The following is a 16,887-nucleotide window of genomic DNA, read 5'->3' on the forward strand; positions in this document are numbered from 1 at the left end:
TATTGTTGGCTGTATACCAGTCGTATGGTCACATTTATTGCTCACGTATCATTTTCTATTGATAATAATAGAATAGGGTCTTCTATTTTTATACAATTTTTTCAAGAGTTTTGTATTTGACCAGTTGGCGCGGACTGCACATCCCATTCGATATAATGTGTGCTGCAACAATATTAGAATACCAACACAACAAAATGTAGAAATAATGTCTTACTTAGCGACAATTGCCCGATTATAAGGCTCCGCAGACTCCAGTTGAGTAAGACCTTGAGTCAGTATATCCTTTTAACCGAAAATTTTGCCCGGCCCAAATCAGAGTGTTGCCCATTCCGTCTTGGTTTCGCTGTTTTCTTCAGTCCGAACAAGCCAGTATTCCCATGCTTTCTCCTATAGATGCACTGCCTCTTCGAAATTATTCAAAATGGCAACGCAGCCAGCGAGGTTCTCAGCACACCACGCCTCTTCACGGGTGTTGGGCGGTTGCGCTTTGCAATATAATCTTTATGAATCCTCAAGATACTTGGTTCCTTCCTCGGCCCTGCCCACTCGCGCTAGCACCTGACCCCACTGAAAAGCGAATTCTGCCTCGAGCTCGGTTTGAATAATGGGTGGCTGAGGTATTATCGGGGCAAGGGCTATGGAGGTGACCTCGCAAAGATCGAGGAGGTCATTGGAGCCATTAGTCTCGACGAGACAAATACCTTTATCAAATCAATTTTTTGACTAAAGTATGAAAAACTGTAGATACTTAGCCTTTGGCATGCATTGTTTAAGTCGCAGTATTTCATCACTGCAGGAAATTTCGAATTGATTTCCTACTCTTTGAAGGAAAAATCTCTCAAACCAAGTACGTGCGGGAGGTATAGAGAGCATTGTTTCCACTGTTGATACATTTGGGCAAACTCGGCATGCATGGCTGATTCATTGTGTGCAACTGTAGCGCTAGAACACAACAGATAGTCTATGTGCTGTCAGATGTGATGATAAATTGCGATGGGCTTCGCGTTTCGCACAGAAACCCCCCCCACTCCCTTCTCCTCCTTAACCAGAACTAACAGCGGGATGGGTAAAACCAACACTATTTATAGGCAAGCAAGCAAATGCCCGACTGTACACAGACTCTCCAAACTGTCCATTTGGGTTAAAAACACACCTTCTAATGCCTTTAATTCCAAATCACAAGGGTGCACAATTATCTTTGGTATCCCATAACACTTTTTATACTATTCAATTTCCTACATTTCTTCGGGCTAAAGGATAAAACAGCCTAGCAGTAAACAACCCGCCTTAGATTTACTTGAGATACTAGTTACCATCGGTTCAGAGTCTCCTTTTCTCGGGACCATCATTTCAAACAACTCAAAATTCAACTACTAGCTAACCGACAGGTTTGGACATTCAACGTCATTGAATCCCTCTATCTAATATCAAATAGTAGAAAACAAATCATACAAGTCCTTCCCTGCCAGAATCCTACCACAGGCACAAAGACGCCTAGTCCTGATCACAAGACGAGACGCGGAAGCTACCCATTCCTTGGTTCAAAGTATGGTCGTTCCAGTCATCAGAAGCAATTCCAATCTGGTTGCTGCACGAACTATCGCTGTAGAGGCGAAGAACACAGTCAGAGCCCCAGTCGGCCTCCCAGTCAATCTTGGAACCGGTCTTGCAGGCGGCCTTGGTGCAGCCTCGGTTTTTTTCGTCGCCGTCCCACTGCTCGCTGCAGCTGGTGAAGATCCAGGCATTGGCCATGGGAAGGACGGCAATGAGGGCGGCGATGGTGGTTGCGGTGAACTTCATTTTTGCTGGAGTTGAGGTTTGTTGGTTTGACTGAGGAATGAGGAATAGAATAGATAGATAGATTTGGGTTGAGTGGTTGAGTGGTTGGTTTGAAGGTTGAGATTGAGGTTTCAGTGTGTTTGAGAGGATGGCTAGGATTATAGAGGCGAGGAGGGATGGTGATTTATATAGCATTGACGGCGGCATTGAGTCTTCTGTTGATAGAGTGAAGATGTAACTTCCTCGATGTAATTTCGTCGATGCCAATGCTCGTATCGTGCTCGTTGATTCCAGAATAGCACACATACGAGAGATCAACATCGTGATGGGGCCGGAATTCCCATCGCTAATGTTGAATGCGATGCCAATGCTCGTATTGTGCCGAGTGAGGCCAAAATAGAAACCAGCACGAGAGATCGTCATTTTCGATGGGGCTAAAAACCTAATCGTCCACTGAATACGAAATCTATTACTCCAGTCTTGGTGATATAGACAGAGGATTGGTTGGATCCCCTGTCAATGGGGCGGGTTAGCTGAAGCGGTCGTGTCGATCAAAAGTTAAGTTGAGGCAGAGAAGAACGACAAATGAGGAATTGTCTGCAAATTCTAGTATTCCCGTTTGGGAATTCCTCCAAATAGTAGTATGTTCAAGGCAAAATACCGACGCCCTTCAGGCGATAAACACTGCATGCTCACAATATTCTCCAACTGAGTCGAGAGTGTTGGGCAGAGCTAATCCGAAAGGAGAGGCACTATATTTTAAGAAACAGCCGAATCCACAAGGTACAAGCTGTGTGTATCTTAACTCGAATTCAATGTATTGTTCATTCATTCATTCATTCACTCGTACCAAACAAATCAGAAGTATGGTCACCGTCAAACCCAACAAATAAACAACAGCAGTCCATGCGACGTCTCGCTTGACCTATGCAAGGATGATACCAAGCTCGGCAAGCAACCCGGCACAGGAGCAAATAGTAGAAATTCAAATGCTGCATTGCCTCTCGGGCGCAGCAGAGATACAAAAGAGCTTGAACCATCTAATGCAAGATCCAGATCAAACGTCCGGGGGAAAAAAGCAAGAGAAAGGACGAGAAGTAATGCCTCCTTTTAAATAGCCTAAAGCGAGACGCCGGTGAGTCCTCGTCCACCGCATACTCCAAGCCATTCCCGTGGTTGACCGGTGTGATTGGGGCCTCCTGATGGGGACCAGCTGATGTTGGAGACTTCGTACTCGCTCTGCCAGACGGCGGCTGGACCGCGCTCGGATGTCGTCGATGGTGGTGCGCCTGTGGTGTGCGTAGGCGGGGAAGGGATAGGAGCGGCGTTGTGCTGGTTGATCAAGTCCCAGAGGAGGACCATGCTGTCGTCACCGCCGGAGGCCAGAATGCCACGGCGGCTGGGGGACCATTCTACGCAGTTCAGGGCTGCGGAATGGCCCTTTAGTTCTAGCAGTGCTTGGCCTGGTTGTCGGACGTCGAGGACCCGGACGATACTTGAGTCTTGGGAGAATGTTGCAAGGAGATGGGCGTCGTGTGGTGATGCTGCAATTTGAGGTTAAAACGCGATTTACGTTATGTGTTCTGCTTATGCCATTCGTACCTGCGATTCTCAATAAAGGTGGGGGGTAGAGACCGGTCTGGGATTGGCCAGGGGGACTGGAGGTCCCAGGACTCATTGCTGCAAAGAATATCAGTACTGAACGCATGGGGCACAGTCTTGTCGGACCCTTACTTTTCTCGTTCTTATCAGTTGGTTCGTAAATGATGGTGCTGTGCTCCAGGCTTCGCAGATCAAACATTCGCACACTACCGTCTGCACCACAGCTTACGAAAACGTCGACGCTGTTAGCGCAGAACCTAACATCGTACACCTCCTTGTCGTGAGCAATTAGTTGCGTCTTCGCTGTCAAAGTGGGAATGTCCCATATGGTGCACGTTGTGTCAATGCTGGAAGTGATGATCAGACTCGGTGAAATTGTGTTCCAATCAAGAGAGGTGATGGGAGCAGTGTGCTCGGGAGATTTCGAGTTAGACAACAACGCCAGCGGGGAAAGCTTGGAGGTGGCAGCCTCTCGCGGGTTCATAGGGCGAGTGATTGAGTTTGAGCTTTGCAGGGGCTGGGAATTCGGCAGGGACCATAGGCGAAGGTGGTCTCCTGACGTGGCCAGCAAATCAGTCGATTGCTTCTGAGACGACGGAGGCTCCCAGAGGATGCGGGTAACGGGGTATGAATGGGTCGCCTCGGCAGTCTTCACATATTCCAGTTTAATCTCTCCAGCAGCAGCATCGGCGGTGTCGGGATCTGGTTGTGTCCAATGCGTATCGACGATTTGAATCTAGAAACCTGATTAGCACTTGCAGATTGAGTCAAGGGTCGGCTGCACGAACATAGTTATGGTTGTCCTCTAGATAACTTCCCATTGCCAACTTTCCACCAAAGCCTGAGCTTCCTGCGATGGGCCATTTGCACCAATCCACAGCATATATAGGCCATGGCGCGACATAGTTGCTGTTGGTCGGCACTTGGTTATCTCCGTGGTTGTAAGGCACCGATGACATTACTGGGTTTAGAAGCGCTTCACTCAAGAGATGCTCACCCGAGGGTCTGATATCAGACAAACCAAGGGGAGAGTACTTCGAGCCCTGCGGGGTATGGGGTGTAAACCCGCCAGGAGAGGAGGGATATTTAGATCCATCCGACCCACCGTGTTGTTTGTACATCTGGTCAAAGCCTGCGGGGCTGGATCGCGAGTGGCCGTGAGAATTGATCATGCTAGCGCGGTGGTTTGTCGGCTGCGACGATGAGTGTTGCATGGTGGGAACGACCGATGGGGCGGTATTTAACGATACCGCTGGCGGGCGGTTTCCTGGCTGTAGGGCTCCGGGGAGGGCGTTGTTACTGTGGTTTCCATCACTTCCGTACTGTGGGCTCGATTGCACGTTGATCGCGGGAAGTCGGGCACCTGCGTCTGGTGTGGCTGGGTAGTCATGCGAGGAGGACTGACGGGACAGGTTGGGATTGGTTGGACCCGTTGATGGGATGTGAAGCTCCTCGGGCTGGCGACTGAAGACAGTGGACCGCCTGTGGGAGTCGTAGGAGGCAGAGTTCGACATGATGCGGTCTAGGCTGAACAACAAGAGCGCCGTCTATGCAGGGAAGGATGCGATGGATCTTAGTTCGTGGGAGAGCTCCACCTGTCCCTCGATCGAGATCAAGGAGGTTGGGGAATACCAATTTGCGCAAAAAAAGAGCACCAACTGGAAATTAGCCAGATATCATTCCAGCTTATCAGGTCACTTGGCTCACAATGGCATCCTCTTTCGTGCCTTGAAGAAGAGCAATGAGGCACAGAAGGCGGTGCGCACCCATCCACAATGCTTACGTTACCTCATCCGGGTAACCCCAGAGATTTGATCGCTTCTTCGGCTTCAATCAACTTCAATCAGCGTCATCAACGTGTTTACTATTTACTTTTTGTAATTACTTTGGATTTTGTGTGTCTTGGCCGCGTCTAGACGACTGTATTTGGGATACCCTTTGCGCGCATCGCACAATGTCTGCCGACCGCACCAACCCCTCGGCTTTACTATTACTTCCCCCGCCTCCCGCCTTTTCTATTGCCAAAGTCAAAGAGGCCTTCGCCCCATCATTGAGTGATATCCTCACTCGGTTATCACAATGCGTACATGGGTCCAGTCGCTTAGCCGTGTTGGACATTGCCCTGGTCATTCCTTTCACTCCAGACTGCAGACCTCGGGCCAAAGTGTTTTCCCAGCTCCAACAATACTTGACCAGCGTCTATAGCATTGTCGGTGCTCTTTGTGCAACACAAAACATTGAACTAGACACCCCAGGTGGCATCGATGTCCGGGTGCTATTCATCAACCATAGCATTGGGAAACCTATAACCGAGGAGGCCTCTGACACCCCTCAATTTGGACCTATTATAGGCCTACAGTCATTAGCAAATTCAACGCGCCATTGGGATCATATCTATTATGTTTCTGACACGGTTAGCGAGAATATGGCCAAATGTTTCGTTGAAGCCCAAAAAGATGACATGACGGCAAGGATGCAAGCCATCACCTGCACCCCTGACTGGACGATCCCTCAACCCTTGCTAATTCCTAACGACCAACCATCCACATCCAACCCGCACTCTTCCGTTATTGTTGGTGGCACATTTGATCACCTTCATCTTGGTCACAAGCTTCTGCTCACAGCCTTTGCATTAGCCTTGGATCCACTTGATCAGGATGGCCACCTGATTATCGGGTTGACCGGGGATGCATTATTGGTTAATAAAAAACATGCCGAGTTCCTGGAGGATTGGGAACAGCGTTGGAAGAATACCGCATCCTTCCTATCGGCCATTATGGACTTTTCTCCAGACCAAAAATCACCGGAGATTGAAAGGGCCACTGCGCCTAAGACTGTTCTCGTTAGATACCCTAAACTGACATTTGAATTTGTGGAAATCTCAGATCCATTTGGGCCTACAATCACAGTGGAAAATATCGATGTTCTTGTTGTGTCTAGGGAGACCCGTGCGGGAGGTGCAGCAGTTAACGACGAGCGGGTGAAAAAAGGCTGGAAAGCCCTTACAGTGTTCGAAGTAGATGTCCTTCAATCTGATGGGGCCCTGGGAACTGATGAGAATTTCGACTCCAAAATAAGCAGCACTGAGGTCAGACGGCGTCGGGCTCATCTCGCAAAGGTCTGATAGCAAATGGCTGGGCAAACTCATACGGAGCAGATCCAGCATTGGTAACGGAATAGATAGCCATCTTGTACATACATTAGTTCATTTTGATTTCGGTCATTTTCCCCCAATCCTTTCGAAGGAACAGACGAAACACCAAACGTAAGGTGCATCACTCTGCATGATGTGACGACTTTTCTCGGCGGGGTCTGCAGTCTGCATTGGCCCTTCCCTCTCCCACCACTTGACTCGCTCTCATTCAATGACCTTTCCTGCAGGTTCGCGCTGGCTGGCCGCAGAGTCAATCAATCATGTGATTTTGTGTTTCCTTCGTCGCCAATGAAACCAAGCCATTCGAGTTACAGGCTACGGCTCGTCAGCGAGATAGGCGCTAAATCCGGGTGACGATCAATCCCGGTCGCGAAATGAATGTTAGGATGAGCGCTCTCGTCATGCATCGATGGTGAGACAAGTCAAACCGTCCTAGTGTATCTGCATGCAAATATGCAGGAGAAAAGTACAGCCTCGACTCTTAGCTCTCATTTGATTTGCTTTTATGCCGCCCAGCTCCCCCCTCTTCAATTCCCTCCGTGACTTGTCTCTCCGGACTTAGGGTCCGGTCAAGAGCTTTGATTTTCCCTCAATTCTTCAATATTTCCATGTTGCTGCTACGTCAAACAGCCGATGCCTCGGCTGCGCGCGCCGATAATGGACATGGACCAGCCACTTTGCATTCATAATCTCGCTGATGAAATACTGAGCGAAATCTTGGATTTGCTCCTCGAACCAGCGCCTCGCGCCGTGAACGGCAAATTTAATGGAAATGGACATACGAAACCTAAAAAAACCATAATTCAATACGGCGAAGCTACTGATCTCGATCGCTTTCGACTTGTGTGCAAGCGGTTCATGCGAATTGGCACCCCTCACAGATTCTCTCGCTTTACATTGCGATTTTCCGAACATGGCTTCCGGCGACTAGACGAGCTTCTACATATGCAGCTAGCCTGCTATGTGAAATCCGTCACCTACATGGTGCGACCATTTTATCAAGGAAGCGGTATTCAGCTCCCCACATTCCCCGCAATGCTCACGCCAAGCTAATAGTATATAGGCTGGCCTCGATTACTCCAAGACCTCGAAAACAAAATTCCCGCGCTGTCCCAAGTACACAGCCAGCGACTCCAAGAGCAAACGAATATAACCGAACGAAACATTGACCAAACCCTCCTCCGTCTAGCCTTCGCCTCATCGCCAGCCCTCCAAGAAATAAAGCTCCTAAGACTTCAAGACGTGGAAGACGACCACCTAATCCAATTCCTTCGCACAGCCCCAACCCAAACTACCCTCTTCACATGGGAACCGGCTTGCACGCGCGCAATAACAACCCTAAGCAGCGCCCTCCTCACCTCAACCTCATCAATCCGCTTCACAGCACCCCAACTCAGCCCCGAATCAACCCTCCATCTCCTCCACACCCCACCTTCAACCCTCTCCCAGCTCGCAACCCGCCTCATAGCGCTGGACATCAACATCCCCGCAAACGAAAAGCTAACCACCAGCATATCATCCCTATCAGCAATCCTCCGCCGCTTCTTACTAGCGGCAAAAAACCTCGTCGCGCTACACATCGGCTTCCTAAGCAAAACACCCCTCACCCTCAGCCTCGACTCCGTCTTCCACCACATCCGCTGGAAAACTCTCCGCAAGCTAAGCATCCAAGGCTGGCGCCTGGACGCAAGCGAGATCATTGCGCTTGCGCGCAGACACACGCAACTGCACGATTTCCGCCTCGTCGCCATCTACCTGCGCTCTGGCCTGTGGAGCGATATCCTGGTCGTTTTGCGGGAGGAGATGCGCCAGCTGGAACATCTTGAGTTGAGGGAGATTGACTATGCGCATTTCGAAAACGGGTTGTTCGACGGGTCTGTTGGGCCTGCGCCTTCTGCGCTCAATGATGAGGGTGGGACGATGGAGGTGGGGGTTTCGGCGGTGCCGGTTTTGAGGGGGAGGGGGGTTTGTTGAAGAGGAGCTCTATGGAGAAGTTGGGAGCTTTGGGGGTGGAGGATTTGAGGGATGATGGGGTCAGGGTTATGAGGAGGCAGTTGCCGCTGTGGGAGGCTTGGGTGCTTTCTTCGAATGGGAGGAAGAATGGGAATGGGAATGGGAGGGTTGCGTGGAATATGTGATTTTTTCGTTCTGGTGTTGGGGGCTGTTTGAGTTACTTTGCATGCGTTAGAGCTTTTGATGTCTAGTTGTGTTGGTGAGAACTTTTGCTCTCACTTCGTTCGCTGCATGGCACCAATATCAGACATTTCGTGATATGGTTGTTACAGGATATCTAGAATAAGAAGTCGACTCGAGATCTTGCTTCGATTTCAAGCTTTACACTCTATCGATTGACTCTATGTCACTGATGAGTTGACAAGTGCCCGAAGCTATTCGACGAATTCCTAGAAATCTTAGAGGCCTGTAGCTGGTTTTTATGACCGCCCAATGCTGACACAAACTAGATTTTAGTATAGTATCAACATATGCCTATCCCGGCGAACTTTCAGGCGTATATAGCGAACACTATGCCATGGCTCATCATTATTCATTTAGCCCGATGAAAATCCACAATTCGCACCATACTACAAGGATCCCGACAAGAACCAGCGCAACCTCAATACCAAACGCCTGAATGACGACTAAAAGAAAGCGCCTGCGAGCAGGCCATTCAAATGTAGTCCAGGCTTCTACAAGCCCGAGCCTGCCACTGCCCAAATTCCCCGGCTTCACTTTTCCACCAAAAGAGCGATCAAAAGTCACAATTGGATCATGCTCCTCGGGCAGCATAGAAGCAGCCACGCGGACGAATATCGCCCTAGCAGGAGCAAAAATCAATGGGAAAATCAAAGCCGCCACAATATCTCCGACCAGATCGCCGACAGACATACCATGCTGCGGATTGGTAAGAACAGTCAAGAGAGTCCAGCCAATAGTCCATCCAACGGGCCTCGTGGAAACGCGAAACACAGAGAAAGTCGCAATCTCTATCAAATTATTCAACGCAGCAGCAGGCGCAATCTGAGGCCAATGCCGCAGGCCAAGTCTTCGCCTGTGAGGGCTCGCAGCACCTTTCCTCGCGATGACGAGATGCACCCACGCCATCTGCAAGGTTGCTGTCGCCATGGCCACGACGGCTTTCTTCAGAAATGCAAGGATGCGCAAGTTGATCGGGATGAATGAAGAAAGTGGAATAACCGGCATAAATAGGTTGAGCACGCCCAGGGCTATATATAAGGGAAAGCCACGGGACTTTGACCAGATACCGTGGCTGCGCAGGTGCTTGATGGACGAGCGTAAACTGCTGGTGGTGGGTTGTGCTTCTGGGGCTGCGGCTTCGGGATCAGTAGCATCGTGGGAAAACGGCTCTTCGCTTTCTAGTTGAATATATATAGGCGGATTGGGGTCTTCAACTGCTGCCAGGGTGGCAATAACATGCGCGCAGGTGTAATCGACCTGTTCTCGATGAGTTTTGATACTTAGGGCTTCTGACGCTGATATCGACTCACCCAGAAGATTGCCAGGCAGAATGCAAGGCTTGTAATAGTCATAATTATCAGGCCTATCAGTCCTATTGCTTCATGCAGTGTAAGCAGTTCACGAGATTGGAGCCTAGTGGAAATCATCTCGTTGCCTCGTATAGATATGATTTGACTGAAGATATTTGAAATAAAAAAGAGATACTGAGAAAACGCAGGGTGGCGAGTCCAAGGAGAAGCTGGCGGTTTAATTATAAGTACATGGTCCCTGGGCTAACTAACTGCATGGAGTGTTCTTTTTAGTATGCGTTGGCGGCTCTCACTAACCCTGATGGCCCCCAATTGTTGAATTAGCGCAACCTCAAGCTCAAAAAGTCTTACGCCAAGGCTACATTGTCTCACTTACCAGGATAACCGAAACCGCACTAGACATTTTGAGATCAAAATGTGCATGAATGGTTATTTGATGTAGCAAAAACCAAAATCGTATGGTCTATAGAGATGATGATGATGCGTAATGATATTCTTTGGGTATCAATTCTTCAGCGACTGTGCAAAAGTGAGCCAATCGTCCATAGACTGGTCCAATTTCCTAGTCAAAGCATTGCGCCCATTTGCCTCCAGAACGAGCAAAGCTCAGTCCATTCACGAAATCACGGCGACGACAGCGGCCAAGTGAATCAACCGAGCACCCATGCAGTGGCACAACACGATCATTAACGAGGACTCGGACGAACGGCTCCGGGTTCGGGTCTGAGCGACATTGCATCATTTCAATATAAGCGCGAGCAGCGAAAGGCACTGTCCACGCAGCTGAGAAGCCAGCTGCCTTGTGCGGAGACTGGAGGTGGGTGTGAGGAAGTGGTGCCGTACTGTTATATAGTCCCAAAGCAAAGAAGATCGGAATCATTCCATTGTCGTGCGTGAAATCCGCATACATGGTGTAATTTAGAGGGAATGTAGCAGTACCAGGGGCATCTAGGGTATGATTTGTGGTTGTTTCGTCGTGGACGGGGGTGTGTGTCAGTCGGGCAATAAGCTCGTTCACGAAACCGACTCCTTGGGTTGGACCGAGTGGGTTACCTGCTCCGTAACCGTAATATTTGCTCAGGGATTGGAGGTAGTTGTATTGAGTCCACTCGGTTTCAGTGAAGAGATCACAGAAAGCTGACTGTTTGGTTGGGTTGGAGCTCTGAGCAACTGTGTCAAAGGGGCACATGTCCATCAACATGATCACATCGCCATCTTTGAGTGTAACACCTGGAAGATCGGCCTCGAGGCGAGCTCGAATCGGAGGCGAGAAGATGGCCGTGTATTTGTCGGCGAGGTCGTCGCCCAAACTACTGTTCTCGAAATTTGTGCAGGTGCCAGCATGGTTCAGGGTGTTGTTCGAGCCATCCGCTTCTGAGATCACAACGCTGATTCCTGGACTTGGCTGTCTGTGATTGGCAGCTTTGTCGTGCAATTTCGCATGCTGAAAGCCCTTGATGAAGTTCTCACCAGATTGTACAACACGCTCTGAGTCAGATGATCGGATGAAGGGCACAGCATTTCTGGTCAACGCCTCATAGCGCTGGTAGAATTTGAGTCCCGATCCCACCATCTGGCGCTCGCCAAATGCTGTCAGATCATCACTGCCGAGGTTATAGTCGTACGAGCGCAGAAAAGCCATTTTGCCCTTGTATGCAGTTGCATTCGCTTGGATATCATCGATGAGCGCGCCGTACTTCTTGCTCTTCGACGCCGACGGGTATCGAGCGCCATGGCGAGAGAGAACTTGAACAAAGGTGACTTGACAGTCACTAGGTACGTCATCGGAGAGGGCCGACTCCTCCGAGAGTGAGAAGTAGGGCGAGTACTGGCCCCACTGGTGGGAGATCGCAGGATTACACTGGTAACCGCCATCGACAGTATTGCAGGCACGTCCTCGCAGCGATGTGCTCGTCGAACTATGAAGAGGAGACGCTACAGGCTGGTCGTGCTGCTCTCTGGACACCGCTTTTGTGGAATGTGACTCGTAAACAGTTTCCTTCTTGGAGTACACAGTCACCAGAACCACCACACCCATGAAAGCCACGAGTGCCATAAGTGTCCATTTTCGAGACTTTGGCTGCTTTGGCTGCTTTCGACTATACTGTTGCCCTCCTAGCAATCTCTCCCCTTCCCCAGTTTGGCTGTAGAAATCTTTCATTGAATCGTAGAGGTGATGTCACGACAATTTTCAGGTATTGTACGAGTGCAACCTGCAGGAGTAATGATGAAGAAGGGGAAATCAGTCCATTTTTAAATTTTCGACCCGACTGTGAGGCCGGCACAACACTGTTGGCCTTGTCATTACTCGTGGGTGTTCGCTTGATGTTGATTGGTCGCCCTTGCATAGAAGTTGGAAGGCACGTGGGGGAGATCGTACCCGTGACTTGATCGAATATTGGAGAGGTACAAGATTGTACCTAACCTGGACACATTTAAAGTATAGAAGTGGATGTCACTAGGAGTACTCTGGCACAATAGCGTGTTTAGTGTAGAGTGTTCTCGGTTACATGTTGAAAATGTAGACCACTGCCTAACTTGGTAAGTAGACACTTGATGTTTTGGAGTTCAATGACCCACTATTCTTTACTCTTAAGCGATCGCTCTGATTTGCTATGATTTATCGTGCTAGCCGCTACCTGCCTAAGTAGGTACTTCTTACGGTTATAGTTCTATGGCCTCCAGGGCTTGTTTCAAGGTACAATGGCTTTATGTTTTTCTATTCCAAGTAATATCAGGAACTGGGTTATTAAAAGGGTGAAATCTACTACTACTGGACAATCCAACAATGCAATTGATCAAATACTTCCAAGGGCTCGCAAGGTTTACGGCAAAATCAGACGCTACATACATGATTTCATAATCTGATGATAGTTACCTAGGTAATTGAGCATTCTCTCTTGATATTTTCAGAGCTGTAGTACTTACCTTAAGCTCGCGGGAGTTAACAAAGTTGGATAAGAAATAAAATGCAGGCCACGATCCATGGCTGCTAAGAACTTTTAGTCCACTGTTGGATCGTTCAAGATATATTTTGACCACCCGGGCACCTAGGCACTATTCTTCATATTTTCCAGCACAAAACTAACAGCCGTGGAGATAATAACCACAAATTCATACGTACTCAGTTTGATAGTTTCGCGACTCCGTACAGATTTGGCCAAAATCATTGGTGACGAGGGATAGATAATTAGTTGGTTAACCGTTGCTGCAACTGGTAGACTAAGGCACGATGATCTGTTTCAGGTCTCTGATTATGGTAGGGGGCCATGTTGAAGAAAGAGTTAGTTCAAAGTAGTTTTAGGGTATTGAAATTCATTTAGACACAAGAATCAATTGTAAATATATCAAATTGACTACAATTGTACAGTTGTGGTCGAACAACAAAAAACAAGAGAGATTCTGTAGTTCGGAGGTGGGAAGTCAACGACCAATCAAATCCCCCGGGGTTGCCGAGACGCGCCCGACCCAAACATTCCGACTTTGCTCCAAAACAAACCAGCCTCTCACTATCTACGTTGTACTCCGTACTCCGTACACTTCTCCATTTTCCCATTTCACCTTTCCCCTCTCAGAATGCCTACAATGAATAGACATTCTGTCTACAACGAGGATTCATTTTCGCTCACCAACTTGGACGACGAATTAATGGGCACATCAACACGTCGTGTAGACGAGGAGCTCGATTACGATATCAATACTTCAACTCTCGACCGTGCTTTCCCCGAATTCTCACAAATACAGACTTCAGAAGAAGAAGAACAAGAACCAGAAATGGAGGAACTCTCACACAGTGATCTCGACATGTCTGTCGAATTGGGACGCGGTGCTACCAACCAAGCACGCGACGATTCCCGGACCTCTATGATGAGTTTCGAAAACAGTGTACGCTCCTCTTCACCCGCAATGCGCGTTGAATACCCCACACCACAAAAGCACTCTGCTGTTACGCGTCCCGCGCGTCGCGCAGCGAGCGAAAACCTACGAAAGAATGCTCAAGTCCGGCGAGCAACCCAAGCACAGAAAGAGACTATGAACCCACAGTCATCGAAGACACAACGGGACCAGCGCCGAACACTTTCAGACATGCACGCGAAAGTACGGGACAGCTATGAGGGGTCATTCCTGGGAGACGAACGACCTGCTCCTATTACAACGAAGCCGCGCTCCACGCGTTTTGGAAATGCCAATACCTCGCAGGAAATCGCCGAGGCCATCGAGCGAGCTTCGCGTGATGCATATGCCAGGGAAACGCGAAAATCAACATCCAACGCAGGAACTCCTCGCAAATCTAGTGCTAATGCCGTTAACAACACCATTGGTGACACTATGACCCACCAATCCTTCCTTCTTCCCGACCTTCCTAATATTTCCGAACTCGTCTCTGGTGTTTACGAAGATGGCACACCCGTTTATTCACGCCAGGGCAAGATGCGCTCTACGCGATTTGTCTCCCCACTCCATGATAACACTGATATATCTCTACCCCACGAGCACATGCCATTGGACGCCGTTCCCGTCCCCGAAGACGAAAAGGCATTGTTTGTTCACCTCAGGCTGCTTCAGGATAAGGTGGCGGAACTGGAAATGTTTAAATCCGACGCAGAGAAGCGGATCGATGGTTACCGTCAGGAGAATGCGTCTTTGAAGTCGAACAAACCTCGCCAGTCAACGAAGTATGATCAAGAAGACAATGATTACAAAAAGGGCTCGAAGCGGTTGGTAGCTGAGAATCAGAAGTTGGAAGCCGCCAATCTTGCTTTGCAAAATCAGTTGGATATCGCCGATCGAAAGGCCCAGGTTCAAGAGTCTGCTATTAAGCGCCTGAACCATGATAGAGAGTCAGCTATCACCCAACTTGGTGCGGCCTACCTTGAAGGACGGGAGCTCAAGGTGGAGAACGAGGAATTGAGGCAGGAAAATGCCGAGCTCAAGAGTCAAATCAGCCAATTCTCAACCCAGAGAAACCGTGACCAAGACACTGCCGAACATGAAGGTAGCGTGGATGTCTCTGATGCAGATGAAAGCCAAGTCTACACCGAACCCAGTGGAGAAATGAGCCGTAGCACCAAAGACCTAACATCGAAGAGTGCCCGGTCAAACACCAGGACCAGACGCCAGGATGACTCACGTGCGAGAGTTTCTAATCAAGTGGACAAGGAGATTTCTCGCCTCGAGAAAGAACGCGCCGATGAGGCTCTTTTCTCTATCGAAGTGTCAAGACGCGCATCGGCCTCCAAGCCCTCGAAGCTCACTGCGTCTCGCTCTGAGTCCAAGAGCAGCCGCAAGCAACCCAACTCCAGCAAGCAACGTGTGAAGCGAGTTGTAGTTGAGGACTTCACTGAGCCTGACGTGTCTCAGCAAACAAAGGCTTCTTCTGACACGGAGGATATGACATTGTTGAGTATCATCGATGAGAACGAGATTTCTCGTCTCCGCAGGACACTGGAAGAGGAAAGAATTATGCGCAAGCAACGTCGTTCCAGCAACCCCAAGGAAACGAATCCCACCGAGACTGTGAACTCGACCCGACAGAGCATATTGAAGACCCCCGCCCCCCGCAAATCATCTATTCGAGAAACCAAACCCGCTATTCCTCGCCCAGCGTCGGCTGCTGGTGACATCACCACTGCCTCGAAAGCAAGCAGCGAGGGAGACAGCAGTCTCTCAGTACCGGTTCCAGAGCGCTCTCGACGCCACTCAGAGCACTCGCTGCCCGAACCTGCGCCACGCAAAAAGCACCGCAACGTTCCGGACATGACATCTGCTTTCATTCTCCCAGATATCACTCTTCACCACGTGGACATGGCAGCAAGCGACCCATCTAGACTGCCTCAAGAGACCCAAAAAGCATTGGACAACATTGGCCAGCACAACGGACCGAACTGCACAGTCTGCAAGGGCCGCAGCAACGATGGAACATGCAGCCACGAGTCAGTGAATGTTCCCAAGCCCGTGCCCGTCTCAGAGCGTATGCCCAAGCCATCCGTCTACAACGAGGAGCCAACCATGCGCCCCTCGCAATCCCCCGCCCTAGCCCTTGCCACTGTTCTCAAAGGCCTTGAGGACGAGCTCTCTCATCTCAAGATGCAACTGGCTACCTACCAAAGCGCCTATAACAAGCTCGATGCATCTCTCGGAAAGCGCCCTCGAAAGGCCCTACAAGAAAAGATCGACAAGCTTTTTAGGGACATTGACATGAAGGCGGATCAAATTTACGCTCTGTATGATGTTGTCGAAGGCCAGAAGCAGGATGGCCATGAGATGACTGAGCAGGAGATGGAAATGACTTTGGAGTCGATTGGACTCGATGTCAGCGCCACACACGCTGATGTCACCGCTACGACTGATAAGTCTTCTCGTCATGGTCAGATTGACTTGGATGACGAGGAGGACTTGCCCTGGGAGGGCATTGAAAGTACTGGCGAGATGACTGGCCACCTTACTATTGGACATTGATTTGTTCTTTGCATCGCAGTGCGATTGTTATTATTTTGATCACCTTGCTGCTACTTGGCGACACTTGGAGTCTGGTTATATCTGTTTGTTTATTTTTACTGATTGGATAATGGGCTGTTGGATAGTTGATACTCAAATGTCATTGCGGCCGTAGCGTGGCCTTGAACTGAATCACTACTTTGGATTCCATGTAGATTGAAAAAATCAGGCAGGAAATTTATGCATTTCTCTCCATTCAATCTGATCACTTCGGCAATATAAAGCCAGTTTTTACTAAATAAACCATATGCAGTGGCCGGTGTGTTCCGGGCCAACGAATAACGCCATCGCTATGAAAGTAAAGCCAAACACCATGCAAAGCTAACAATCCAAGTTGACTCAACCCCG

General features: G+C 49.3%; 8 protein-coding genes across 8 annotated transcripts; 4 read left to right on the top strand and 4 right to left on the bottom strand.

The window, feature by feature from the left end:
• Positions 1–1,494: 1,494 nt before the first annotated feature.
• Positions 1,495–2,202, bottom strand: N7529_008267 (uncharacterized protein; the record flags this gene model as incomplete). Its single annotated transcript, XM_057243794.1, has 1 exon — positions 1,495–2,202. The coding sequence occupies one exon, from the start codon at positions 2,200–2,202 to the stop codon at positions 1,495–1,497; it is 708 nt and encodes a 235-aa protein (XP_057095332.1).
• A 696-nt stretch (positions 2,203–2,898) lies between these two features.
• N7529_008268 (uncharacterized protein) lies at positions 2,899–4,895 on the bottom strand (the record flags this gene model as incomplete). The annotated part of the gene is made up of 4 exons (XM_057243795.1): positions 2,899–3,323; positions 3,382–3,459; positions 3,514–4,117; positions 4,170–4,895. The coding sequence occupies 4 exons, from the start codon at positions 4,893–4,895 to the stop codon at positions 2,899–2,901; spliced, it is 1,833 nt and encodes a 610-aa protein (XP_057095333.1).
• A 1-nt stretch (position 4,896) lies between these two features.
• Positions 4,897–5,196, top strand: N7529_008269 (uncharacterized protein; the record flags this gene model as incomplete). Its single annotated transcript, XM_057243796.1, has 1 exon — positions 4,897–5,196. The coding sequence occupies one exon, from the start codon at positions 4,897–4,899 to the stop codon at positions 5,194–5,196; it is 300 nt and encodes a 99-aa protein (XP_057095334.1).
• Positions 5,197–5,335: 139 nt separating this feature from the next.
• On the top strand, positions 5,336–6,505 carry N7529_008270 (putative pantetheine-phosphate adenylyltransferase; the record flags this gene model as incomplete). The annotated part of the gene is made up of 1 exon (XM_057243797.1): positions 5,336–6,505. One exon carries the CDS (start codon positions 5,336–5,338, stop codon positions 6,503–6,505), a length of 1,170 nt encoding a protein of 389 aa, XP_057095335.1.
• A 663-nt stretch (positions 6,506–7,168) lies between these two features.
• On the top strand, positions 7,169–8,673 carry N7529_008271 (F-box domain protein; the record flags this gene model as incomplete). The annotated part of the gene is given in 3 exon segments (XM_057243798.1): positions 7,169–7,544; positions 7,599–8,500; positions 8,512–8,673. 3 exon segments carry the CDS (start codon positions 7,169–7,171, stop codon positions 8,671–8,673), a joined length of 1,440 nt encoding a protein of 479 aa, XP_057095336.1.
• Positions 8,674–9,076: 403 nt separating this feature from the next.
• Positions 9,077–10,444, bottom strand: N7529_008272 (uncharacterized protein; the record flags this gene model as incomplete). Its single annotated transcript, XM_057243799.1, has 2 exons — positions 9,077–10,069; positions 10,418–10,444. 2 exons carry the CDS (start codon positions 10,442–10,444, stop codon positions 9,077–9,079), a joined length of 1,020 nt encoding a protein of 339 aa, XP_057095337.1.
• A 159-nt stretch (positions 10,445–10,603) lies between these two features.
• Positions 10,604–12,202, bottom strand: N7529_008273 (histidine phosphatase family protein; the record flags this gene model as incomplete). Its single annotated transcript, XM_057243800.1, has 1 exon — positions 10,604–12,202. The coding sequence occupies one exon, from the start codon at positions 12,200–12,202 to the stop codon at positions 10,604–10,606; it is 1,599 nt and encodes a 532-aa protein (XP_057095338.1).
• A 1,415-nt stretch (positions 12,203–13,617) lies between these two features.
• On the top strand, positions 13,618–16,500 carry N7529_008274 (uncharacterized protein; the record flags this gene model as incomplete). Its single annotated transcript, XM_057243801.1, has 1 exon — positions 13,618–16,500. One exon carries the CDS (start codon positions 13,618–13,620, stop codon positions 16,498–16,500), a length of 2,883 nt encoding a protein of 960 aa, XP_057095339.1.
• Between the last annotated feature and the right edge of the window lie 387 nt (positions 16,501–16,887).

Source organism: Penicillium soppii (assembly GCF_028829465.1).
Source record: "Penicillium soppii strain IBT 18220 chromosome Unknown utg000006l, whole genome shotgun sequence".
NCBI lineage: Eukaryota > Fungi > Ascomycota > Eurotiomycetes > Eurotiales > Aspergillaceae > Penicillium > Penicillium soppii.